The sequence below is a fragment of the Juglans regia genome, chromosome 10 (assembly GCF_001411555.2).
Source record: "Juglans regia cultivar Chandler chromosome 10, Walnut 2.0, whole genome shotgun sequence".
Taxonomy (NCBI): domain Eukaryota; kingdom Viridiplantae; phylum Streptophyta; class Magnoliopsida; order Fagales; family Juglandaceae; genus Juglans; species Juglans regia.
In genome coordinates, this window is record NC_049910.1 from 6346101 (window position 1) to 6368918 (window position 22818).

At 33.0% G+C, this 22818-nt stretch overlaps 4 protein-coding genes across 4 annotated transcripts; 3 read left to right on the top strand and 1 right to left on the bottom strand.

The window, feature by feature from the left end:
* Window positions 1-2545: 2545 nt before the first annotated feature.
* Window positions 2546-6806, top strand: LOC108996839 (pre-mRNA cleavage factor Im 25 kDa subunit 2-like). Its single transcript, XM_018972870.2, has 7 exons — window positions 2546-2833; window positions 3377-3422; window positions 4714-4807; window positions 4938-5011; window positions 5404-5490; window positions 5677-5787; window positions 6223-6806. The coding sequence occupies exons 1-7, from the start codon at window positions 2715-2717 to the stop codon at window positions 6292-6294; spliced, it is 603 nt and encodes a 200-aa protein (XP_018828415.1). The 5' UTR covers window positions 2546-2714; the 3' UTR covers window positions 6295-6806.
* Window positions 6807-12000: 5194 nt separating this feature from the next.
* On the top strand, window positions 12001-13816 carry LOC108996757 (transcription factor LAF1-like). The gene is made up of 3 exons (XM_035694808.1): window positions 12001-12139; window positions 12541-12679; window positions 13252-13816. The coding sequence occupies exons 1-3, from the start codon at window positions 12001-12003 to the stop codon at window positions 13814-13816; spliced, it is 843 nt and encodes a 280-aa protein (XP_035550701.1).
* A 2406-nt stretch (window positions 13817-16222) lies between these two features.
* Window positions 16223-17870, bottom strand: LOC108996789 (25.3 kDa vesicle transport protein). The gene is made up of 5 exons (XM_018972800.2): window positions 17656-17870; window positions 17344-17504; window positions 16943-17089; window positions 16739-16815; window positions 16223-16592 (listed from the first exon to the last, which is right to left on the bottom strand). Exons 1-5 carry the CDS (start codon window positions 17868-17870, stop codon window positions 16485-16487), a joined length of 708 nt encoding a protein of 235 aa, XP_018828345.2. The 3' UTR covers window positions 16223-16484.
* A 2503-nt stretch (window positions 17871-20373) lies between these two features.
* Window positions 20374-22482, top strand: LOC108996788 (transcription factor MYB17-like). The gene is made up of 3 exons (XM_018972799.2): window positions 20374-20533; window positions 21062-21191; window positions 21653-22482. The coding sequence occupies exons 1-3, from the start codon at window positions 20401-20403 to the stop codon at window positions 22242-22244; spliced, it is 855 nt and encodes a 284-aa protein (XP_018828344.2). The 5' UTR covers window positions 20374-20400; the 3' UTR covers window positions 22245-22482.
* Window positions 22483-22818: the final 336 nt, after the last annotated feature.

The window sequence follows — 22818 nt, forward strand, 5'->3', positions numbered from 1 at the left end:
AAGAGTTGAATTTCTTTTTCTTCAAGTTCCGAGTCGATGTGTTGATTACTATCAGCCCACTTAAAATATTTGCAATATGGTAATCCCTAATATAAAATATTGTTAGGTACGTAATATTAATCAACATATTACTACAACTTACATTGCAGAAAGAGTAGTATTTACCTTCGTGTTGTACTTTGGACACCCTAAGAAGGGTCGTCCTGGATTTTTTTTAGTATTTGAATATCTCAATGTAGTTTCAATATTACAGAAGCACGATGGTTTCACTGACGGTGAAGAAGACAGTGATGATGAGGACATTCTAACATCAACCAGAATCAGGCGAGTTGAAAAGTAAAACAAAAGCAAAGAACAGACAAGATAAAATAATGCATAATATATAAGGAAACCAAAATGGTATGTACTTGCCTTCCACCTGGACCAGATAGGGGCGAGTATCTTCCTTGTTAGAATTAGATTACTATGGGCATAAAATTCAATAAAGAACTTTGTTAGAAGCTGCAACTACAACAAAAAATTTGCAAAAACAGCTCAGTTATTTATTTATTGGAATTAAAAATAAAAAAATAAAAAATAAAAGAGGATAAAACTGATGAAATGTGGCTGCCACTCAATAAGTATAATGTTGTGCGTAAAGTTGTGCGTACTTGTAGCAATAATCAATGTAAGGTATCAATAATAAGTATTCCAAAGGAGATTACTCATAGCAATAATCAATAGTATCAACGTTGCATGTACAACAATCGGGGGTAATTATCATGATTTTTATAAGTTCTAATGTCTCTGGGTGTTGAAAGCATTTCTATACTATGCTTTCCATGCCTATAAATGACCAAAAGTAGTATTTGATTTGCTGTTTGCATACAGACACCTGTTGTGTCCAGCGTATTTTCAATGAGCTCTTGCTTGTTTCAGTTTTGTGTTGTATTGGTCAGTCGCTTGGTGAAGTGTGTTGTTTCTTGTTTCAGAAAATTTGAGATGATATATTTTTCTTGTTTTGGACAGTTACTTCTCGATATGATAGCTCTTGTATATGTCCCATATACTTGGGCTCTTGCCTATTCTTATGGTTAATGAATCGGGAGAGATGAGAGGGAGTTTTTTTCCTTGGTAGGAACTAAATAGGTGGGAAGTGGTTTTAATGAATTGAATGAGATGGAGTTGATAATATTGACCCCGGTTGCCCTAAGCACCCCAAAATGATTGATCATATTCATTTTCCTAAATATCTTAGAAATCATATATGTATTCAGATATTTTGGCTCAAATCTTTTACAAAATGAATAGCTTAGGTATTTAACTTCAATCTTAACTAACTATAATCCTAGCTTCCTTGATAACTTAAACTTTTTACTGGTAGAGGAGCAGTGTTTTTTTTTTTTGTGATATATTATTGCAAATTCTATCATTACTAGTGAAGGTACTAGTGAAGATGCTTGCGTGTAGATACTAGTACTACTTCTGGAATTACTAGTGAAGGTATTAGTGAATATGCTTGCATGTAACTGGAATTAAATGGATTCCTTCTTCTGATCAATGCTTTGATCAGTAACTGAGATGGTCCAATTTAAAACATAGTTGCAAATGTTAGAAAAGGGCTAAGGCCAACGCCCAATAACAGATATGTAGCACTGGTAGACAGGCTAATCGATCTACTATACATTTACAATTCTACCACAATGAACACAAACATGAATCTGTAAAGCTACTAATTCCTTGACTATTAGACGAATATTGTTTCTAATTGTTACACTCAAATGATGCTTAGGTGCATGAAGACATGGGGCCCAACTCCAAGAATGCCCTTAGTTTGTCATCAATGAATCAGAAACAAAACTGTAGCACCAGAATGCTACTGAGCAGGGATTCAAAACATTATTAGAGTGGTCGTGATTTGAATCAACAGAAAGAACCTAAAAAACCCTAACAGTTTGTACATAAAAAAAAAAAATCACACATTTCGTATATAAAAAAATCCTAACAGAAAATTAATAGAAAATATACCCATTTAAATTGTTGTAGTAGACATCGGAAATGAAACTGCGTGCCAGAAGTGGAGCTGCGTACCGGAGATTCGAAAGGGGCTTGGAAAATTAGGGTTTTTCGGGATGAAGGAGAAGGAAAGTTAGGGTTTTTCGGGATGAAGGGGAATGAAAGTTAGGAAAGTTAGGGTTTTTCGGTAAGAGAAGTGGATGAGGAAAGGAGGAATCGAAGGCTTCGAGCAGCGTCTTCGGCATCAATCTCGAAACTAAGGGAGGCCGTAAGCGGCTGGCTTTTGGAGGGAAGTCGTGGCTTCGAGGGGACGCTTTCCTCTCGTGAGGAGCAGAGAGGGAGGGAAGTCGAGAAGACGCTCGTGAGGAGAAGAGAGTCGAGAAGAACGATAATAGAGAGAGGGAGGGAAACGTGTTGTCTGAAACACGAGCATTTACGAAAGCGTTTTCAAATCAAAACGGGGCGTTTCATTTTTTTGCCACATCAGCAGCCGCTTGCGCGGCGCTTCCCCAAGGCGACTGCACGAAGCGTTTTTCTATAATTATATTTCAGTATTATTTTATTATGTTGACGTGAGATCAATCCTTCGTCTCCCTTCTGCTTTTCCTTTCTCTACCTCTGTATCTCTCACTGTCTCGTGCAGGCCCAGATCCTACTCTCGCCGATCATTTGAGAGTGAGACTTGAAAGATTTGTTTGCAGAGAGACTGACAGGTAGAGATGGTGACATCATCGTTGGTGAATACGTATCCACTGGCAAGCTACACTTTTGGGACCAAAGAGCCCAAGATGGAGAAGGACACTTCCGTCGCCGATCGCCTCGCTCGCATGAAAGTCAAGTAATTTCTTCGATCTCTCTCTGTTTCGTCAAACCCTATAAAAACCTCAGCTACCCATGTTTGGTTCCGAAGAAGCTGGAAGAAAATGAACTGAACGAAAAAACAAACTAGAAAAATATTTTCTTTACTCTTTCAGATTCTTATTTCTTTATGGTTTCTTAAAAAAAATTTCTTTACTTGGAATCCGTTTAGTTGCGTTGGAATTGGTTTGACGAAGGAGCTCGAATCCGAAACCTAACCCTTTTTTTATTTTTATTTTTCTTGGGAACGTAACGAATTGTGAAATGTAGAATGAAAAAAAAAGGGAAGAAAAAACGTGTTTCTACTTTTCAGAATGCATTCATGAAATTTTAAAAAACGGGACAACGCTGAAATTTGTCGAAGCAGCTGGTCCAACAATTGAAGTAGAAGTTCTAAATCATGGAACGAGGGAAATTAATGAATAAGTTTTGATTTTGAATCATTGCGTTTGTGAAAAATGTCACTTAACTACCAGAGTGGAGGTGGGTAGATGTGATTCCTGTCCATGATTCTTGATTGCAGCTATATGAAAGAAGGAATGAGGACCAGCGTGGAAGGGATTTTACTGGTAGGTTCATTTGATTTAGCTGCTATGTGTTATGATGCTGTGGGAACTCAACTTTGTGATTTTGTTTTCATCGTCGTTTTTGCGTGCTCAGGAGAAATTGAGGAACTGCATATCCTGTTCTATCTGGAGCCGCTTTTGTGGACCAATTAATGTATTTGATGAAATATAAAACTTCTTTCTTGGAGAATGTAATTAATGATTTTGATTTCATCGTTATCTTCGCTTTAGGCACCTTAGGCTGATTGTATGTTTTCTTTTCTCTTCTGAAACTTTCATTTCAGAGTGAATGTTCATGAGTAAAAGAAGGCATACCCACCAAAAAGGTGGCATCGTCCCTCTTTTATCCAAAGGAGAAGGCATAGCATAAATTTCTGCAGTTTTTTGTGCATATAATAAAGGTTTACTTGTTCATGTATTAATACTTGCCGCTTTCTCTCCTCTCTCTTGCATTTGACTCGAAAACCATAGTTGTTGAAAATGAAACTGATGCTGGGCTTATAGTTCCTCGATTATTTTAAACCATGGCTGTTTAAAATATATTGTCCAGCAGCTTCGGGTCAAGCCAATCCATATTCCTAAGACCCACATTTCTGGTTTCAAAGCTTCATGTTTAATCGTCACCAAATAGTGGAAATACTATCTTGAAGTTAGTAGGACCTCATTACAAGTCAATCTTACATCCTCTGTAGACTTGCATGCTTTTCCTTTGAACCATTGTGTTATTATCACATGTGCTTCACCACAACTGAGATATAGCTGTAGATGACAAGCATGAACAAATTAATAACTATGGCCACCTTTTATAGATGACTTTTCAGTTGGATGCTTTCTACTTTGATAAAAGAGGCATTCGGATTTCACCCACAAGTAGCTTTCTTTGAAGGCAATTTTTTTACCTGCAAAGTTTTTTTCACAGAAAATGTGATTCTGTATATTCCAACAGTAATAAGAGTCACGTATTTTACTCATGATCAGAAACTATCCTTTTTTATAAAGTTATATCATATTTTTGTTTTATTTCTTTCTCTCATGCTTAACATGCTAGTAGCCTACTTCTTTCTTGTACATGGCATTCCTTGGGTGGACAAGAATTGGGCATATGCTTCTTTGTTCTACATGTCCAGATATTTGCTTACTTTATTAATTTTTTTTTTGTAAGTATGAAACTTTATTGAATAACATTTGCTTACTTTATCTTGGCTCAATCTTGTGCTTACTAGTGAAGATTTATTACGTATTGAAAAAAATTCTCTTGGCTCAGTCTCAATCCATGGCTTGATTGATATGACAGGTACAGGAACATAATCATCCTCACATACTTCTTCTTCAAATTGGGAACACTTTCTGTAAACTTCCTGGTGGGCGTTTGAAGCCTGGGGAGAATGGTATGATATTTCCTTTGTTATTCTCATAATTGTCATAGGGTCTTTGTTTCCCTCTCTTCTTCCCCCCACCATTTGCCTCATTTTTCATAGTGTCGGCCTTTTTTGTTCTTTCATTTTTTTTCTGTGGCAGAAATTGAGGGCTTGAAAAGAAAGCTGACCAGCAAGCTTGGTGCTACAGTACCTGCTCTTGTGCCAGACTGGCAGGTATTATTACCTGTTCTGCCGTTCCTCTAATTATAGGATCAAAGCAGATACTGGAAACTGATATGGGCATTGGGAAACATGTGACTATTATCACTTGAAAGAGAGTTGGTTGCAAAAAGATTATACATACACAAAATTGTTATTTATCTGGGACTGTGATGGCTAGCCTTTGCCTGGTGCTTCATGATGGGCTTGCATTAATTATGCTTTGCTTTCTGGTTTTAAATAGCTGACATACTTCTATTTTACTAGGAAGCCAGTTCTGCTTGAAATCTGGGTATTGGGTAGAATAGTTGAAGGCCATATTTCTGAACCTTTATGTAAGCCGGAACAGACACAGCATGATCTATGTTTGTAATTGCTTATTGTTGCTCCTTGGCATCTTTTTGCAGATAGGTGAGTGTGTGGCTGTCTGGTGGCGGCCAAACTTTGAAACCATAATGTATCCATATTGCCCACCTCACATAACAAAACCTAAGGTAAAATGTAGTTGAAGGGCAAAATACTGAATGCTATTGGTGTTCGTGATCCTCCTCCTCACATTAGTTAGGCTTTGCTTTTTGGCTTCGTTGGTGTATGCAGGATCGGCCTCCTACTCCAACGGACCGATTTCTGGTCATATTTTTACTGTGCTTTTTTATTTCTTTGCCATATTGGTAATGCAGGAGTGTAAGAAGCTTTACCTTGTTCACTTGTCTGAGAGGGAGTACTTTGCAGTCCCAAAAAATTTAAAACTTCTTGCCGTTCCACTGTTTGAGCTCTATGATAACGTTCAGGTATGGGAATCCTATGGCATTTTTCTCATCTGCTACTTAATTTGACAGTCGCTATTATTCATTATAAACGCTTTAAGGTCAACACACCACGTATGCCACAATCTGTACCTTTCGAAAGGCAACTGCCTTTTAGGTGAAAAGGATTATAGTCAAGTGGACTCGTGTGGCTATTTTGGAGAATCATGAGGGGATAACTATGTGGTTTGGCATCAAAATTTTGGCAGCCCATGCCAGTGGCTATGAAGTTTTGATATTTTTTGTCCATAAGCTCCCCCATCTATGCTCCACTCTTAGTCTTGTAGTCTTCAAAGTGGCAAACATGGCCCCTTCATTCTCTCATTTTGTTGTCACTTGTTGGGGTTGAAATTATCGTCCTAAATGTTGGTTTCGTACGAGTTATCAATCTTGTAATGCATTTCACGTACATGCTTGCAGAGATATGGACCAGTTATATCCACCATTCCTCAGCAACTCTCCAGATTCCAGTTCAACATGATCACTAAATGAATGAAGCATGGATTTCTAAAACTCACGTTCTTATAGCTCTGCTTATAGTTTCTGAAGTTCGTACCTTGATTTAATCACGTGGACTGCTAGAGCTCAGACCTGGACATTACTTCATGACTGAATTTTAAGTTGGTTAGATGGTTCTTCTCCACTTAGGCTGATAATGCAAACCTATCTTTTGAAATGGTCTCTCTGCCTGTATTCGGTCCTTTCAAATATCTAGTGATGTGTATTACCTCATCCTGGGATTCTTGTTCAAACCAGGTGTTTGTTGTGTGATTTGTCGGAGTCATATCTACTTTAGTGGAAGAGAGATATTTCCTTCTGAGAGTGAAGAGTCCAGTGAAATTTTAGCAGGGATACAATGGGTTAAATGTAATCTTTGCTTCGTTGTAATATTGTGGGGGAAATTAGGGTACAGAAGGTGAGATGTGTGTAGCATGTATCAGGCAGTTTCTATTTATTTCGTTGAAGTATGTGAAGCAACCAACTACATGGTCTCATTTTGGATATATTATCATCCTTGTAATTTCTTACTAATCCTGCTTGCTTCCTTAGGATATTAGCCTCTTGGTTAGTCTTCATTTTTAATGGTCAAAAAAGGGTAGAAGGGGGTAACCGGAGGTGGCATCCCTAGGGGCCTAGACGATGGAAAGCCGCAGGCTCTTCCTCAAGCCGGGTTTAAACCATAGTTTAGACCCTAGCCCCACTAGGGAATTCAATGGATCCTCGGGTGGCTACTCTACTAAAAGTCTAAGGTGAATGGTCATTAATGTAGTTGTAGTTTTGATGAACGTATGTGTTATACCTTGCAAGCTCAGTTGAAGTCTCTCAGTTTAAGGATCTTTCAGAGGCTAGGTCTTGGTGGGTTAGGAGTTCCACCATGATTCCTTGTGCCTTCTAGCAAAAGTTAGTGAACATGACCAAAGCTAAGGAAGATTCCTCCATTCTGAAGTTGAAAATAGCCCACTGCAAATCCAGAGCCCAAGTACTTATCTCTATCTGCCTTTTGACTAAACAACATCCAAGATTCTTCTCACCTAGACTCTTTCTGAAAAGCTTCATTCATAGTAACAGATGATTTCTACTCTCAACTACTCTACTGCTGCAAGTAAATGATACATGCATTCAAGATACTCAGGTCCAGCTTACTTAAGCTCCTCCTAAGGCATTTTCTTCAGCACCAAACCACAATTAGGCATTAAATTTCTGCTCTAGTTGGGTGATTCTCATATTCGTAGACAAATATTTTAGTCCACTGAACTTGGATTCCATAAAGCACAGATGTGGATGAGTAATGCTACGTGTAATTATGGAGTGCGTAAGTGTCATGCAGTCGTTTTAAAAAAAATAGAGTTTATTATTAAAAAATTAATTTTTTTTTTATATAAATTTTGTATTTATTCACTTTTTTCAAAGTGATTGCACGGTACTTTTATACTCACGACTGCAACTATCATTTTTCTTTATTATAGAATGTCTTGATGCTCCTGAAATACCATGAAAAGGCACACGACAGCTTCACATTACAGCACTTCCGGTCTCCCCTTTACTCCATTTAGTGTTGACATTTCACTTTGTTTTTATAGAAATTTCTTCGTATATGAATACTTTGTCGAAGAACTTTAAAATGCATACAAGATATATATATATATATATATATATATATATATCTATCCTTATACTTAAAAGAGGCTATAGATATATGAACAGGAATAAACATTATTTTATGTTTGACACTTTTGTTTTCCATCAATGCCCCTGCACAAAACTCTGGTTTTTTCGAGTAAAGTTGCTGCCTTCTTTTTTTTTTTTTTTTGCCAGCCCACTCTTCCTTTTATTTACAAGGAGTGCTACAGGTGCAAAGGGATTGTACAAAAATAATCTTATAAATTGACGTGGCTTCATGTGATCCGTCAGATCTGTTTTATAATAAAAATAACTTTACAATTTGATAAACACATCAAATTACACCAGTTTGTGAGATTATTTTTTGTGTAATCATTTTGTGGCTAAAGTATTTCTCTCTACTTTTATATTTTGCAACTCATATGCTTCATTTATTTGAGCCTCTCTTGAATTATACCGCATAATATTTTATTGATAGGCATCTAGAAATGCTGAATGGGTAAAACATGCACAATGGGATTGTAGGAGTCCTTATTTGTTTGTAATGAGGTTGCTTTTTCATTTTTGGTCTGCTAATGTTGTGCATTTATTGGCCTAAAAAAAATAGAAACCAGAAAAATAAAAATAAAAATAAAAATGAAGAATAGAATATCAAAGATGTGTTGTGTATATGAAGAAATATCGTCTAATTAAATCACAAGTTATAAAATTAAGCATAAATTATATTATTAATCAATTTAACTCACAATTCGAATTTATGCATCTTAACCATGTTTTTTTTTATCTAAAATCGATAATAATGTCATGAAATAATTGAAATATATTAGTTCTGGATATATAAAATATGCAAAGATTCAGCTCAATCAATACTTCATGAGATTGAAGGTTCTGGATTTGACTCATAGGTTGGTTAAACTTATTGCTGTTTGAATTAGTAGTTTCTAACTGGAATGAGTTATATTATCTTCGTAGATCTTATTATTAAATTTTCATTTTCTACACTAAATTATTGATGTTTGAATTAGTAGTTTCTAATTATAATGAATTATATTATCTTTGTAGACCTTATCATTAAAATATTTTTCTATCCTGAATGTTTATATTTTAAAATAATTTATTTTATAATAATACGGAGCAAACGTGTGTGTGTGTAAAACATCGTATTAACTAGTCATTCCATTATTAGCTATACTTTAATCATGAACTTGGGAACCACATTCACTGATTCCCCCGCATTGGATGAAATTGATTGTAATCTCCATTCATCTCATAAAATTGTTGGTCACAATCAGAACAAAGGAGAATCTTTTTTCTTTTTTATTTAAAAAGAAAAAGAAAAAAAAATGATGTTGGTAACTTGACATAGCTGGCAAGTTTGAGAGTATGATGAGATACAAAATTCTCATATGATGCATCTTATCATTAGATATTTTTCAAATCTCTATATAAAATATAATAAGAAATTTAATTTTTTTAAATCTCAACAAACAAAATATAAAATTATTATCTCACCTTCCAAACCTGTCTACGTGAATATCCCATGTCTTATCATGCAAGCGAATTCGTTGAATTAAAAAAAAATGTATCGAGTTTTGAATGGTTGGAATAATTTTACGAATGAGTAATGTTACATACAATCGTAAAATGCGTAATTATTATACAGTCATTTTAAAAAATAAAAAATAAAATTTATTATTTAAAAATTAATTTTTTTCATATTAAACTTATATTTATTTATTTTTTAAAATAATTATGTAATATTTATATACTCACGGTTGCAGAATTATTTCTCTTTGCCAATAGAATAGGAATCAGCTGATGTGTTGGCTCGTCGGTGGTTGGAATAATTTTGCCAATAAAATGACGCCAGATTGTACAAAAATTTCACGCAATAATAATAAATATTATAAAATTCACATGATGTTTTTTTATCTATCTCTAAAATTAAATTATCCAATTTAGACAATTAATTTGTCCGGCTATCTTTTTTTGGGTTTCCAAGAAAATTAGAAAGTTCATTAACCTTCATTAAAAAAAAAAGAAAAAAAAATAATGCTAAGTACAGTAATAAAATGTGTAATTACTATGTATTTATTTTAAAAAATAGTAAGATTTATTATTAAAAAAATTAATTTTTTTTATATAAATCTCGTATTTATTTATTTTTTTAAAATAATTATATAATATTTACACTATCACAACTGTAATTATCATTTCTCTAAAAATAATTATCTACTTGATCTAAAATAGGTATTAGAATGACACAAATCTTGTCTTGATAACAAAAGTCTCAACCTAATTAAATACCATAATCTGATCAATTAAGGCCATTGATCATAAAAGTTATTTGCTTCCAGTCAACAGCAGGTACGCGCTATTGATCATGAACAAGCTTTTCCATGTGTATATGTTCCACTTTTTTATGGGTTTCTATTTTCCAACAACGAAATTAGAAATCATATATTTTCATTTTTTCCTTTTTCCTTCTCCCTTTTTCTTTTGCCAGAAAAGTGGCTCTACAAAGCTCAGAAGGGTTCATTCTGACCACAGCTAGGTTTTTTATGTCTTTATCTCGGGCCAACGTACAGCTAGATGAATACAAGATAGGATTGGCAGATTCTTTAGATTGGCTGGTATCGCAGGTCCATTTTATTTATACTATAACATTTTGATTTATTTTATAATTTTATAATTTTATAATTTTATAATTTAATATATTATATTTATTTTATATATATATATATATTATAATTAAAGTACTTCTCAGTATCAATATCAACTTATGAGGAAATGATTTGAATTAATTACGTGCATGGGTCCTCGACCTGCTGTTAAGGATCACTACAAGAAAACTGTTTATTTGTGGTCATTTAATTCCAGCGAAATGACTATTTACAGTCAAAATGAGTCTGTTTTGGTCACAAATAACATTTTCGCCGTAATTAAACGGCCACAAAAGTCCATTTTTCTTGTAGTGGATATTATATTGCAATTGTACTTTTGTACTGTCAAATCTGGATTTAGTTACATAAAATTAAATTATTTTATATAGTATAATTTTTATAATTTTTTTAAATTTTTATATAAAATATAATAAATAATTTAATTTTTTAAATCTTAAAATAAAAATAATATTAAAAAATAATATTAAAAAATATTTTATTCAACTTTCAATAAAATATCTCATCTCATCTGAATTACATAAACAAACGAGACATGTTGTATATTTGCATACCAACTTATTAGTAGTAAAATTAGATATAGAAAATGTCTTGCTATCTATATGATATTGTGATGTCATCTGTACATGCAAGATACATGGTCCGGGGGAGTCATGTTAGGTATAAATTTCAAATAGACAAATTACATACAGATTGTTTGTAAAAAAAAAAGTCACACTAATAAAAAATATATTTTTATATTTTTTTTGAGGTGGAGTCTACTTTCTTACAAAGGCTTATATGTGACTTGTCTATTTGAAGTTTGTACAAATCATTTCTTTTAAAAGAATACGTTAAAAACTAAATACTCTTTTAAATAAATGAGGAATTCTATGCATCAACCACTATTTACTTTCACACCCCACATTTATAATTTTTTTTTCATAATGTGTGAGGTGTAGGGCGGGTAGTAAATAATAGCTGATGCATATAATTTTTCTAAACAAATATATGATCGATTAATTCCACTTATTTTCCGAAGGTGCAGACTCCGATTTAATCATTATTTTAAGAGAAATATATTAGTCTAAAAAAGGTTATATAAAAATAAATTCACAAAATGACGTAATATTTTAATGTGATATATCAGATTATAAAGTTATTTTTATAGTAAAATATATCTACCAGATTATATGAATATATACTCCAATTTAAGATTTTATTTTTATGTAATTCCACAAGATTCTCTTGCTAATTAGTGCTTCAAATACCAAAGTCTTTAGTTTTTGGGGTCTCTCTCTCTCTCTCTCTCTCTCTCTCTCTCTCTCTCTCACAGAGACACAAGACAGAACATAAAACATGCAGAGGGTCGGAAAGCTGTTGTAGTTAAGCCCAATCTATTTTAATATAAGGTACAATGCGGTGCAAATCATCAGAAATGGCAAAGCAGCCGAAACACAGGAAGGAATTATGGTCACCAGAAGAAGATCAAAGGCTCCGAAACTATGTTCTCATACATGGTCATGGCTGCTGGAACTCAGTCCCCATTAACGCTGGTGAGTTGCTAATAAATTAATATTTGATCATCGACGTTGATATATATATAATCTAATATGATTCATCAAAAAAAGAAGAAGGAGAAGAACCCAATTATTTCAAGATCATTATTATCTGACCTATATAATATTTAACCATTTACCTCGTTTCGTTTCGACGCGCAATCGCTAATTAATATAATCAAAACATGGAAAAAATCCAAAGTCCACAGTTACTGTAATTAATTCGTGTGCAGCATGAAATATATACTAAGTTTCGCAAGCATGAATTGATGACTAAAATGCTGGATACTATCGATCCTCATGATCAGTACTACTCGACTATTCCTCATGATCCGTACAAAATAATATTGATATATATATATGTATGTATGTATGTATGTATGTATATATGCTTGCAGGCTTGCAGAGGAAAGGAAAGACCTGCAGACTAAGGTGGATTAATTACTTAAGGCCAGGATTAAAGCGAGGGATGTTTTGCAAGGAGGAGGAGGAGGAGACAATCCTGACACTTCATCGAGCGCGTTGGGTAACAAGCTAGTAAGCAAGAAATTAGGATGCATATTAGCATATATGCAATATTATTGATCCTAATTTCACAGCTTTAATTTATGATTAATTAGGTTTAATCTATGAATAAATTAAATTATTGTACAGCTAATTTCTAGGTTAAAATGTGCCTTCTACCTATATATAATTTATTATACATGTTTTTATTAAGCCAAATAATTAGCATTTATTTAATCAATTGTATTCTTTTATAATTTTTCTTAAATTTTGTTATTGAATATCAATGAATTTGGTAATTTAAGTATTCAAAAGTAATTTAGAAGGTGATGTCAATAAATTTATCCAATTCAATTTGGAGTTTTCAAGGTCTTATATATTATAGACTCTTCCATTTCTTTCCTATATAATTTTATTGTCTTGATCTTTCATCTATATATAATTTATTAAAAATAATAATAATAATAATAATAAAGATCACCACGTACATGCATTTAAATTACTCCATAATCAACCCCATATCATATATATGTGTGTACGTGTGTGTGTGTGTATGATCAACATAATGCATGAGGCAATACTAGCTAATACCGTTTTTCAATGAGCAGATGGTCGCAGATAGCGCAGCATTTGCCTGGAAGAACAGATAACGAGATAAAGAACTACCGGCATTCTTATCAGAAGAAAAAAGCGGCCGAAGCTGATCAAGATCAAATGAAACCTCAGTACATTAAAACCCAGCATACAATTATTTCAAGCTCAAATCATATTACGGATTCTCCATCCTCACCCAAAAGGCCCAGAATCGGAGTTTCAATTTACGATGGACACATAGAAAAATCAGTACCATTAACATATACCACTCATGATCATCATGATGACTCCATTCCACAGCCTTCTGACTTCCCTAGGGAGGCAAACCATAGCAGCTTCTTGCCAAAGCTGTTGTTCGCAGAGTGGCTTTCCCTAGATCATTTTCATGGCGGAAACAGTACTGCAAATTCGGCTGAAGGCCGACCCCTTTTCAGAGATGCTGCATCTTCTCATAATTCAAACTTGCAGGAAACTCGCATCCATGGTTTTCCGTCAAATGATGTTGGAACATATGGTGGCGAGTTTGATAACGTGCTAATTAGCCTGCATGCTTCGCCCACTGCATGGGATGTTTAACTCACAATTTATGTTTGGGGACGATCAATATTTTATCCCCGGGCCGGGATATTGAGGTATCTCATGATTTCAACATTGTGAGTACCAGTGATCATGTCATGTAATATTATATATATATATATATATATATATATATATATAACTATGTAATGGAAAAGTTTCAAAGGCAAGAATATCGAGGAAGAAGAACCACAAATTATTCTTTTAATAACTATACTAATATCGAAAAGTTTGATTGTTTTCAAGATTAAAACTTAAAATTTTGAAAATTTTATCATCTCATTATTATAATTTTTTTAAATTTTTATATAAAATAAAATAAACAATTCAATTTTTTCAAATTTCAAAATAAAAATAATATTAAAAAATATATTTTAATAATATTTAATTCAATTTTTTAATTTTAATCTTAACTTATCTCATCTCATCTCTAAAAATAAACGAGAATTAATCAGTGATTATTCTTCCATGGATTAGTTTTTTTTGGAGAAGCCCTGATCAAAACTCAATTAATATATATATATATATATATATATTTATTGCCACTTATTTTTTGAAATTCTTCCATGCATGGTTGTGTGAAAGCTTGAGCCTTGGAAGAGATTAAGCTTCATTTGGTTAGTTAACTACTCTCAACTCATTTCAACTTATCATTACAATTTTTTTAAATTTCAATATAAAATATAATAAATAATTCAACTTTTTCAAATTTCAAAATAATAATAATATTAAAAAATAATATTCTAACAATATTTTATCATCTCAACTCAACTCAACTCACTTCAATATCCAAACATAACCTAAAAGTACTAGCTAGTACGTAGTACCATTGGTGTAACGTATTGATCTATAGTTCTGGAGTGACGAATCTTGCAAGAGGCTGAAAGGTAATTCATGTCAAAGGTTGGAAGAGAAATACGTTACCATTACTGGCCGTACGTAATTTCCTTTCTCCATGATGATCATGACCTTCATTAATTAATGGCCTTCAAATTACACAAATCAAGAATCTCTGTTTTTAAAGTGTTTTTAGACTTGTATATAAATGGAAAGACGACTCTAGCTAGTAGCTAGAAAGCGTGGCATGAAATGGCTGATTACGCAACAATATTTAGAGAATTCATTTTGGGATCAGCTGTCTATATATCACAAATGTTTTAACCTAAGCATTTTCCGTCAACATAAAATATATAAGCTTATCATCATGTGGGATTCATGTCCGTGCATGCATGGTGATCCAACATCAGAGGTTATGGTTGGACCGACTTTCCAATAAGTCTAAGCTAGGCCGCCCCGTTTGGATGATGAGATGGTCTCATGGCATGATCTCATGATCACATCTCATCTTAAGAGCATTCCTGGTGAATTGATATTCATCCTATTCTTTAATTAAAATTTATTATTAAAATTTATTTTTTTTTATTTTACATATTGACTTTTATAATATATCATATATCAACTTATCTATTTTTTTTCGTATCATTTAAATATTATATTTTTTAATATTTTAAAGAAGAAAAAGTACAAGAAGAGATCAAAAACTGTTGTGAGATAAAAAGTACAAGAAAAGAGAGAAAATAAATAGATAAAAAATGTTTACCTTTGTGCACAGTCCACGCTATATGTAGTGGCAACACTTGGGAAAATTAAAAATAGATATGAAATGCATCATCCATTAGATGCACTTTTGGACAACTTTCCTTCAAATTTTACATAAAAATGGGATTTACAAAACCCATTGAGGATGCTCTAACATCCAAACACCACTCAAATATAAATACTTTTCAATTTTAAATTTGAACATTTTCATCAAATTATTACTTAATTAATCATTTCAATTTTTCTAAATTTTCAAATAAAACACAAAAATAATTCAATTTTTTCAAATTACAAAACAAAAATTATATTAAAATATTATATTCTAACAGTATTTAACTTTATAATATTTTATTTAACTTTTTCTCTCTCATTTTTTAAAATCTAATAAAACATTTTAACTCAAACTATTTTACTGTCATTCACAAATTATTTCACTACTATTCACATGATATTTTTCTCATCTCATCTCATCTTAACATCCAAATGAGACCTAATTAAGTCATAGAAAATCTGATTCAAGCATAAGTACTATCGTTCCACCAAGCATAGAGTTGTAAACAAAAGAGACAAGCTCTGCCCCCCGCAGATTGGGTTTTATCAATTTACATTCAACACAAAATTTGCTTGCTTGCTCTGTTGCATGCTCATCAAGCAAATTTGCTCTAGTTGCTTATTTCTTACATGTGCACCCCAAACATGCACACTATAAATGAGTTTTTTTGTTTTTCTTTAAGTATTTTTTAAACATCCTTAATCATTAAAAAAAATAAAATAAAAATATATGAGTAAACAAATTTGGTGGACATATTTGGGAGTCGTACAACTATCATTTTCCTTCTTACAAGTTGTAGTACACTGACCAAATCAAACTTACATCTTTCACATGATCATCTGCATACAAGGAATGCAATCATTTTTCGAGTAATTGCAAGCTTCATGTGGCAAATCAGTAGTATGTACGTTCTCCCAAAGTCGTGTACAAAGTTGAACGATCTCGACCCGGCCGTATCTATCTATGCTGAACTCCGAAGGTATCGATCCTTAATTCAACTATCCGAGTTCAGCCGATTTATAAACTTGAAATGATGAAGTTGTCCGTGAGTATGAAGCTAGCCCATAAAAGAACAACAGCAACCACAACAATAATCGTGATAGGCGTCCATTTTAGGGCAAGTACCTGTGTACCAAAAAAAAATCGAAATATTACAACTTAACACGATCTTGTTCTTAATTCGATCGGTTGCTGATATGCGTATGTCTGTGAAGAAAGCATATATATATATATATATATATATATATATGTATGTATGTATGTATCTATACCTGAAGGCGTGGGGAACCCCATATTGACGAGGGAGTTGGAGGTGTCCCCATTATTAATATTCTTTCGGGAATTTGATCTGCAAGACAGGAACATTATTAAATGCATGATTTGCGTGTGTCTTCGTGGTTGATCATATAAAATCATCATATTAAATCAAGCTGATTAACTCAAGTACGTACGTAAAAGAAAATGATTAATATCACCTGAGTTTTGCCTGCTGCATTCTAAAATTTCAGACACGTGTTTCGTTACAATATCTAAATCTTGTTTCCGGTTAGCACTAAGCTTTGATAGGTTGGCCTGTGTTCTTGTATCAATATATCGCTTTCTAATATTCCCAATGATGCTATCTGATCAGAACCAAAGTAGCATTAATATATTATATATATATGTATGTATATAGTTTCCAAGAAAGTATTATATACTCATGATGAGATTAATAGAAAATATGAACGTTACAATTAAGTATCAATTGGTCATGTTAGCCTGTTCGTCATGCATGTACTATAAATTACATAATATCCCATGATTTTCTTGTTCTTCCTTCTTCAAATTCTTTGTATCTAACCAAATAAGATTCATGTTAAACAGGAAAAATACGTACCGAATTTGACAAAGCTGTATGGCCTTGTGATTTTCTCGATGAGGCTATTGTCGAACTTCTCAAACTCCTGATGCAAATCTTGTAGATAATGAAAAGCTAGTTTTCTTGGATATGAAGAATCGCACAATGTGATGAAGAAGATACCATTCTCCACCAAGTAGCTTAATTAACGTAAAAAAGATTAAGTAAAGTTTGCATACCATGATCAAACATTGCATATGATGGCTTAATTTCTTTCAAACGCCATGAAAAAAAATACAGTTTAATTAATGCATGGTTGATTATAATAAATAAATAAAAATTTAAGGATACTTAAAGCAGTGGCCGTGATCAAGGCGGATAGTCATCTTGGAAGGAGCCAACTGATCTCCTCTTGAGATTCCTCTGAGTAATAACTCTGCCTGCTGTTTGTAACATGAGAAGTTGTCATTTTCCTGACCATGATCAGTATTAATACCCAGATATCGAGGTCCTTGTGCAAGAGGCAACCCATCCCTCACTCTTCCAACAATTGTGAGCTTGACCATTTCCCAAAGAGATGATCATGACAATTGGATCTCCTTAAATAGGGAGAAAAGTACGTGCTCCTTAATTAATATGGGTGGGCTAGCTGGGGGCGGGGAATTAAGGGAAGTCATGTGAGGGGAGTAGTACTACTTGGAGATGAAGTTATTCTTAGGGTGTGCAAAAGAAACCCTAGCTGGAGGAGAATCATGTACGTACTACAGCTCGATCGGTTTCTTGAAGGGGTGGCAAAATTAAGTAATTACCATACAGACAGACAGCTAATTAATTGAGTAACGTAAGAATATTCATTTCCTGATCCCTTTGTTTCTTCGGTATCTTATCTCAAACATTAGTAGTAGTACTTATCTGTTGATGCCATTTTCTCGCGCATATATAGTCATCAATGGTCTGAAGTGTAAAGTAAAACAAAAACCACGCAATCATATATAAGAGGCAGAAGGATTTTTTTCCTCAAAAAACAGAAAATTAACGCGCGTGATTCAATGGGAAAGCATCACTTATTTAAAAAAAGATTGATAAAAGGGCTAATGCTATATATATACAGTTCCGGAGGGTGTAATCCCCACGTACTCTCTTTAAAAAAGGTATATGCTACTAGTAAAAACTAATTTTTTATGTAGAGATTAAATTTATTCATTTTTTTCAAATAGAGTATACGAAAACTGTATGCTTAAGAATTGTATATATTATTTTTTTAATAAAAAATATAAATTTAATTATTTATATTATATTATTAACATTTTCACAGAGTGTATCAAATATTTCCTCAATGAGATAAATTGTAAAGTCAAAGTTATCGTCTACTTTGATAGCATTTTTAATAATCATTATTCTAGAAACTGCCATTCTGTTTTAAAAGTTTTTAATTTTAAATATAAATAGTAATATTTTTAGATTAAAAAATTTAATTGTAAGCGATTCAGCTTATTAATATGTGCATTCATTCAATATAATTGATCAGAAAGTAAATTTTATTAAAAATAATACTAATTTAAATTTAGAATATGAAGGCAACAACATTAATACATAAATTGATATGCAAACTTGATTACTCATAACAAAACTCTTTTAGATTATACTTGAAAAGTGCATGAGATAAGACAATAATTTTTAAACTATTACAAATTATTTTCAAACATCAGTGCATGGTAAAATTAAGCTATTACGAGGGAAAATTTAGTTGCATAGATATCTTGGCCATCAGCTACAGTTTATCGACATCTTTGAACACGGGACTGTTTCAGTTATATCTTATTAAAAAATTATGTTCTAGTCCTCATTTTTTATTTTATAATTCTTTTTAACTATTTTTTTTCTTCTTATTTAAAATTCTATAAAATTCTTAACTCAAATAATTTTATTATTATTCGTAAATTATCTTATTATTATTTATCAATTTTTCATCTCTTCTAATCTACGATACCTTAATCTGATCCTTAGAGAAAAGCTCGTTATACAAAAGAGCAATGTTATATAACTTTTCTAATTTTTGCATACCACATTTTTAAAAATTTTTAATTTTATTAAATTTTTTTGTATAAAACTCTTACCAGCTTTAAATCAAGTGATATATACTCGTGTCAAAACGAATGAAATTATCTAAGTGCTCATCTACTAGGCTTCTTTGAAGAATAATGATACAATCATTATTTTATTACTATGCATCTATTACTTTTTTTATACTCTTCTTTAAATTCCTAACTTTCCAAATCCTATACTTTATTAAATATCAAAACATTTTCGCAATCTTAGTCCGAGATTTGGAAGTAATGTTGCACGAGACCCAATTTGGAACATGGACACCCATTCTCCAAGAATTTCTTTAATTTCTCTGCATCCAAACACGATTATCTCCCTCTCATTAAATTTAAAGATCTCTTCCTCTACAAACAATCTCTGGTGCGTACTGATCTTGGGTTCTGCTAATAAATATCATGTTCTTTGAAGTAATATCTTTCGCAATGAAGCAGTCCGTGGAAAAGTACAAAATAAATGCAACACTGGGTCCAGAAGCCGCCCGATCTTCCACCATGCACCCCCATAAGATCAACATAAAACATGAGCATTTATGGCCGTCAGACGCAGCTGGGAAATCCCATCCCATCACTTCGATTCTGTATAACCTCTTTAGAAAAATAAAAATTATTGATCATTTTTTATGATATAATGATAGGTTTAATAAAATATAATTTTTAATTATGTAATTCTATATTATGAGATGATAAAAATTAAAATGATAAATAAAATTATTTTATTATTTATAATAATGTTTCTCACTTACTTTTTATAAAATTAAAAAATTATATATTATTTATTATATTTTATTTATAAATTTATTATTTAATATTATATTATTATTATTATTTAATATTATATTATAAAATAATAAGAAGATGATAAAAAAAATAATGAATAAATTTTTTCTTTATACTAACATGGGAGGAACATAATATCTGTGGGCTTCAAGTCTATTAAAAGTCGTCAAAGGAGTGGGGGGTCATCGTCCTGTGAATGAGGTAGGAAGTGAATATGGGAAGGGCTCCGTGTTGTGACAAGGAAGGAGTGAAGAAAGGGGCTTGGAGTCCTGAAGAGGACCAAATCTTGGTACAGTACATCAGCAAGCATGGCCATGGCAGCTGGCGTACCCTCCCCAAGCATGCTGGTATATATTCTACTTTTCATAAGAATGATTTTGATCTTCTGTTTTGGCATTGACGTCTTGGGTTTGAGGTTACTTTCATAGATTACTGAAAAGAGGGAAGATGGGTATCCTCTGGTTAGTGTTCTGGAAGAGCTTTTCTTGCATTTGTGAGTGAAAACTTGCTCTTTCATGAGGGAAGTACTTCCGAGGAGCTCATTAAAGATTATTTTCATATAAGATTTGGTGGGTTGATATGATGCTTTAATGCGACTTGTCAAATCATCTTTTGAAGCTGTAATTTATGGGAAAATACTTGTTGGAAGACATATTTTGATGGGTAAAAGGTGCCTTTTTTTCCCTTTTACCATCCGTCGAGACTGGACTCTGAGAGAGAGAGAGAGAGAGAGAGAGAGAGAGAGAGATCCTTCGTTTGAAAATCACGACACTTCTTTACTTTATGCTTCTCTGTGTTTGCAAGGAACCTACAGACAATTTTTGTAAATCTTAATTGCCAGAGTTTTATAAGCAATGAACTATGTCTCTGACTAGGTCTCCTTCGATGTGGAAAGAGTTGTCGGCTTAGGTGGATTAACTATCTTCGTCCTGACATTAAACGAGGCCCGTTTACTTCTGAGGAAAAGGATACTGTAATTCAGCTTCATGGTATGCTCGGCAACAGGTAGTAATATACAGTGGTCACTCCTCTGTGTGTGTGTGTTTTTATGTTACTCTCGCTTAGGGATTTTGGTGCATATTCGTAGAACATTGTCAAGTGCTCCTCAATCTGCTAGGCTATGAAACTTTTTGCACTATTTCAGTCTCAAACATGAGTTATCTTCCTTTCTATTGAATCTTCATCATGTCACCTTGATGCATAAATCACCTCCTAGATTGCTAGCTTTCAACTCGTGTATATAGGTGGATTTAATAATGACTCAGCTTGAGCTTAATAAGTGATCTGTAAAGCAATTTTGTAATTTTATGAATAAATCCAATTTCAGGCCCATAAAATGATAAATCCTGGTCAGTATTGAGTATGCGTTTTGTTCTATGAGGGGAATAAAAATATAAAATAAAATAAAATCCGTAGATTCCATTACCATGATCTGGATTCTGGACCTTGTGGTTCTTTCACTGCAGGTGGGCTGCCATAGCATCACAACTTCCTGGAAGAACAGACAACGAGATTAAGAACTATTGGAACACTCATTTAAAGAAGCGTCTCCGTGACCCATGGGTGCCCAAGTTCTCCAAACTTGAGCCAAGCAATGCCAAATCCGAATCTCCTTCAACTCGCCACATGGTACAGTGGGAGAGTGCCAGAGTGGAGGCTGAGGCTCGCTTGTCAATGGAATCGTTGCTGCACAACCTCTCATCCATGGGTCAGACCGACTGTGATCACTTCCTCCGTCTTTGGAATACTGAAGTCGGAGAATCATTTCGGGTTATCAAAGAAAAAGATGGTGCAGCCTGTCGAAGCCCCGTCCCTCAAACATCTTCATCGACAAAATGTTGTTCGGATTCTGATGTTACAATACACGTGAAAAACACCAGCACCGTTGGCACCACTACTAACATGACTTCAGAACAAGAACATGGCTATCGACCAATGGTGGACGACGCAATGGCCAACTCGGATTCTCTCACCTCTTACGATCTCATGGATTCTTCTGATTCAGCATTAGACCTGCTGCTAGATTTCCCAGATGGTGATGACATGTTTCAAGGATAGTCATTTTGCTCCAAACTAGATGTCAGTACAAAATGCCTCTTTCCGGTGTTGCATTACATGGTTAGAGCAGTTTAATGAGGCTAACATGGGAAGAGAAGTTTAGTTATTAGCTAATTTAGCTTTAATAGATAGTTTTGGCACCTTTTAAGTTTCACTTTTTGTATATCTTCTTGTTAGTCAAATCGGTTTCCTTGATTTTCATACCAAATGCTCTTTATTTTCTGAAAAGATGCAGAAAGCAAATTAAAACTTGAAAATCCTATGGCCTATAGGAAACATTAAAGTGCCTTTTGGATAGTGAGTTGAGATAAAAATTAAAAGTTGAATAAAATATTATTAGAATATTATTTTTTAATATTATTATTATTTTAAAATTTTAAAAAAATGAATTGTTTATTATATTTTGTGTAAAAATTTAAAAAAATTGTAATGATGAGAAAAGATAAAACAATTTTTATATCCAAACCGGGCCAAAGAGTAGGAGTTTTCTCCTCTTTGCATACAACTTCTTGAAGATCCTATGGGCCTATAGGAAATACTATAGCAGGAGTTTTGAGACAACCGGAGATGTTTT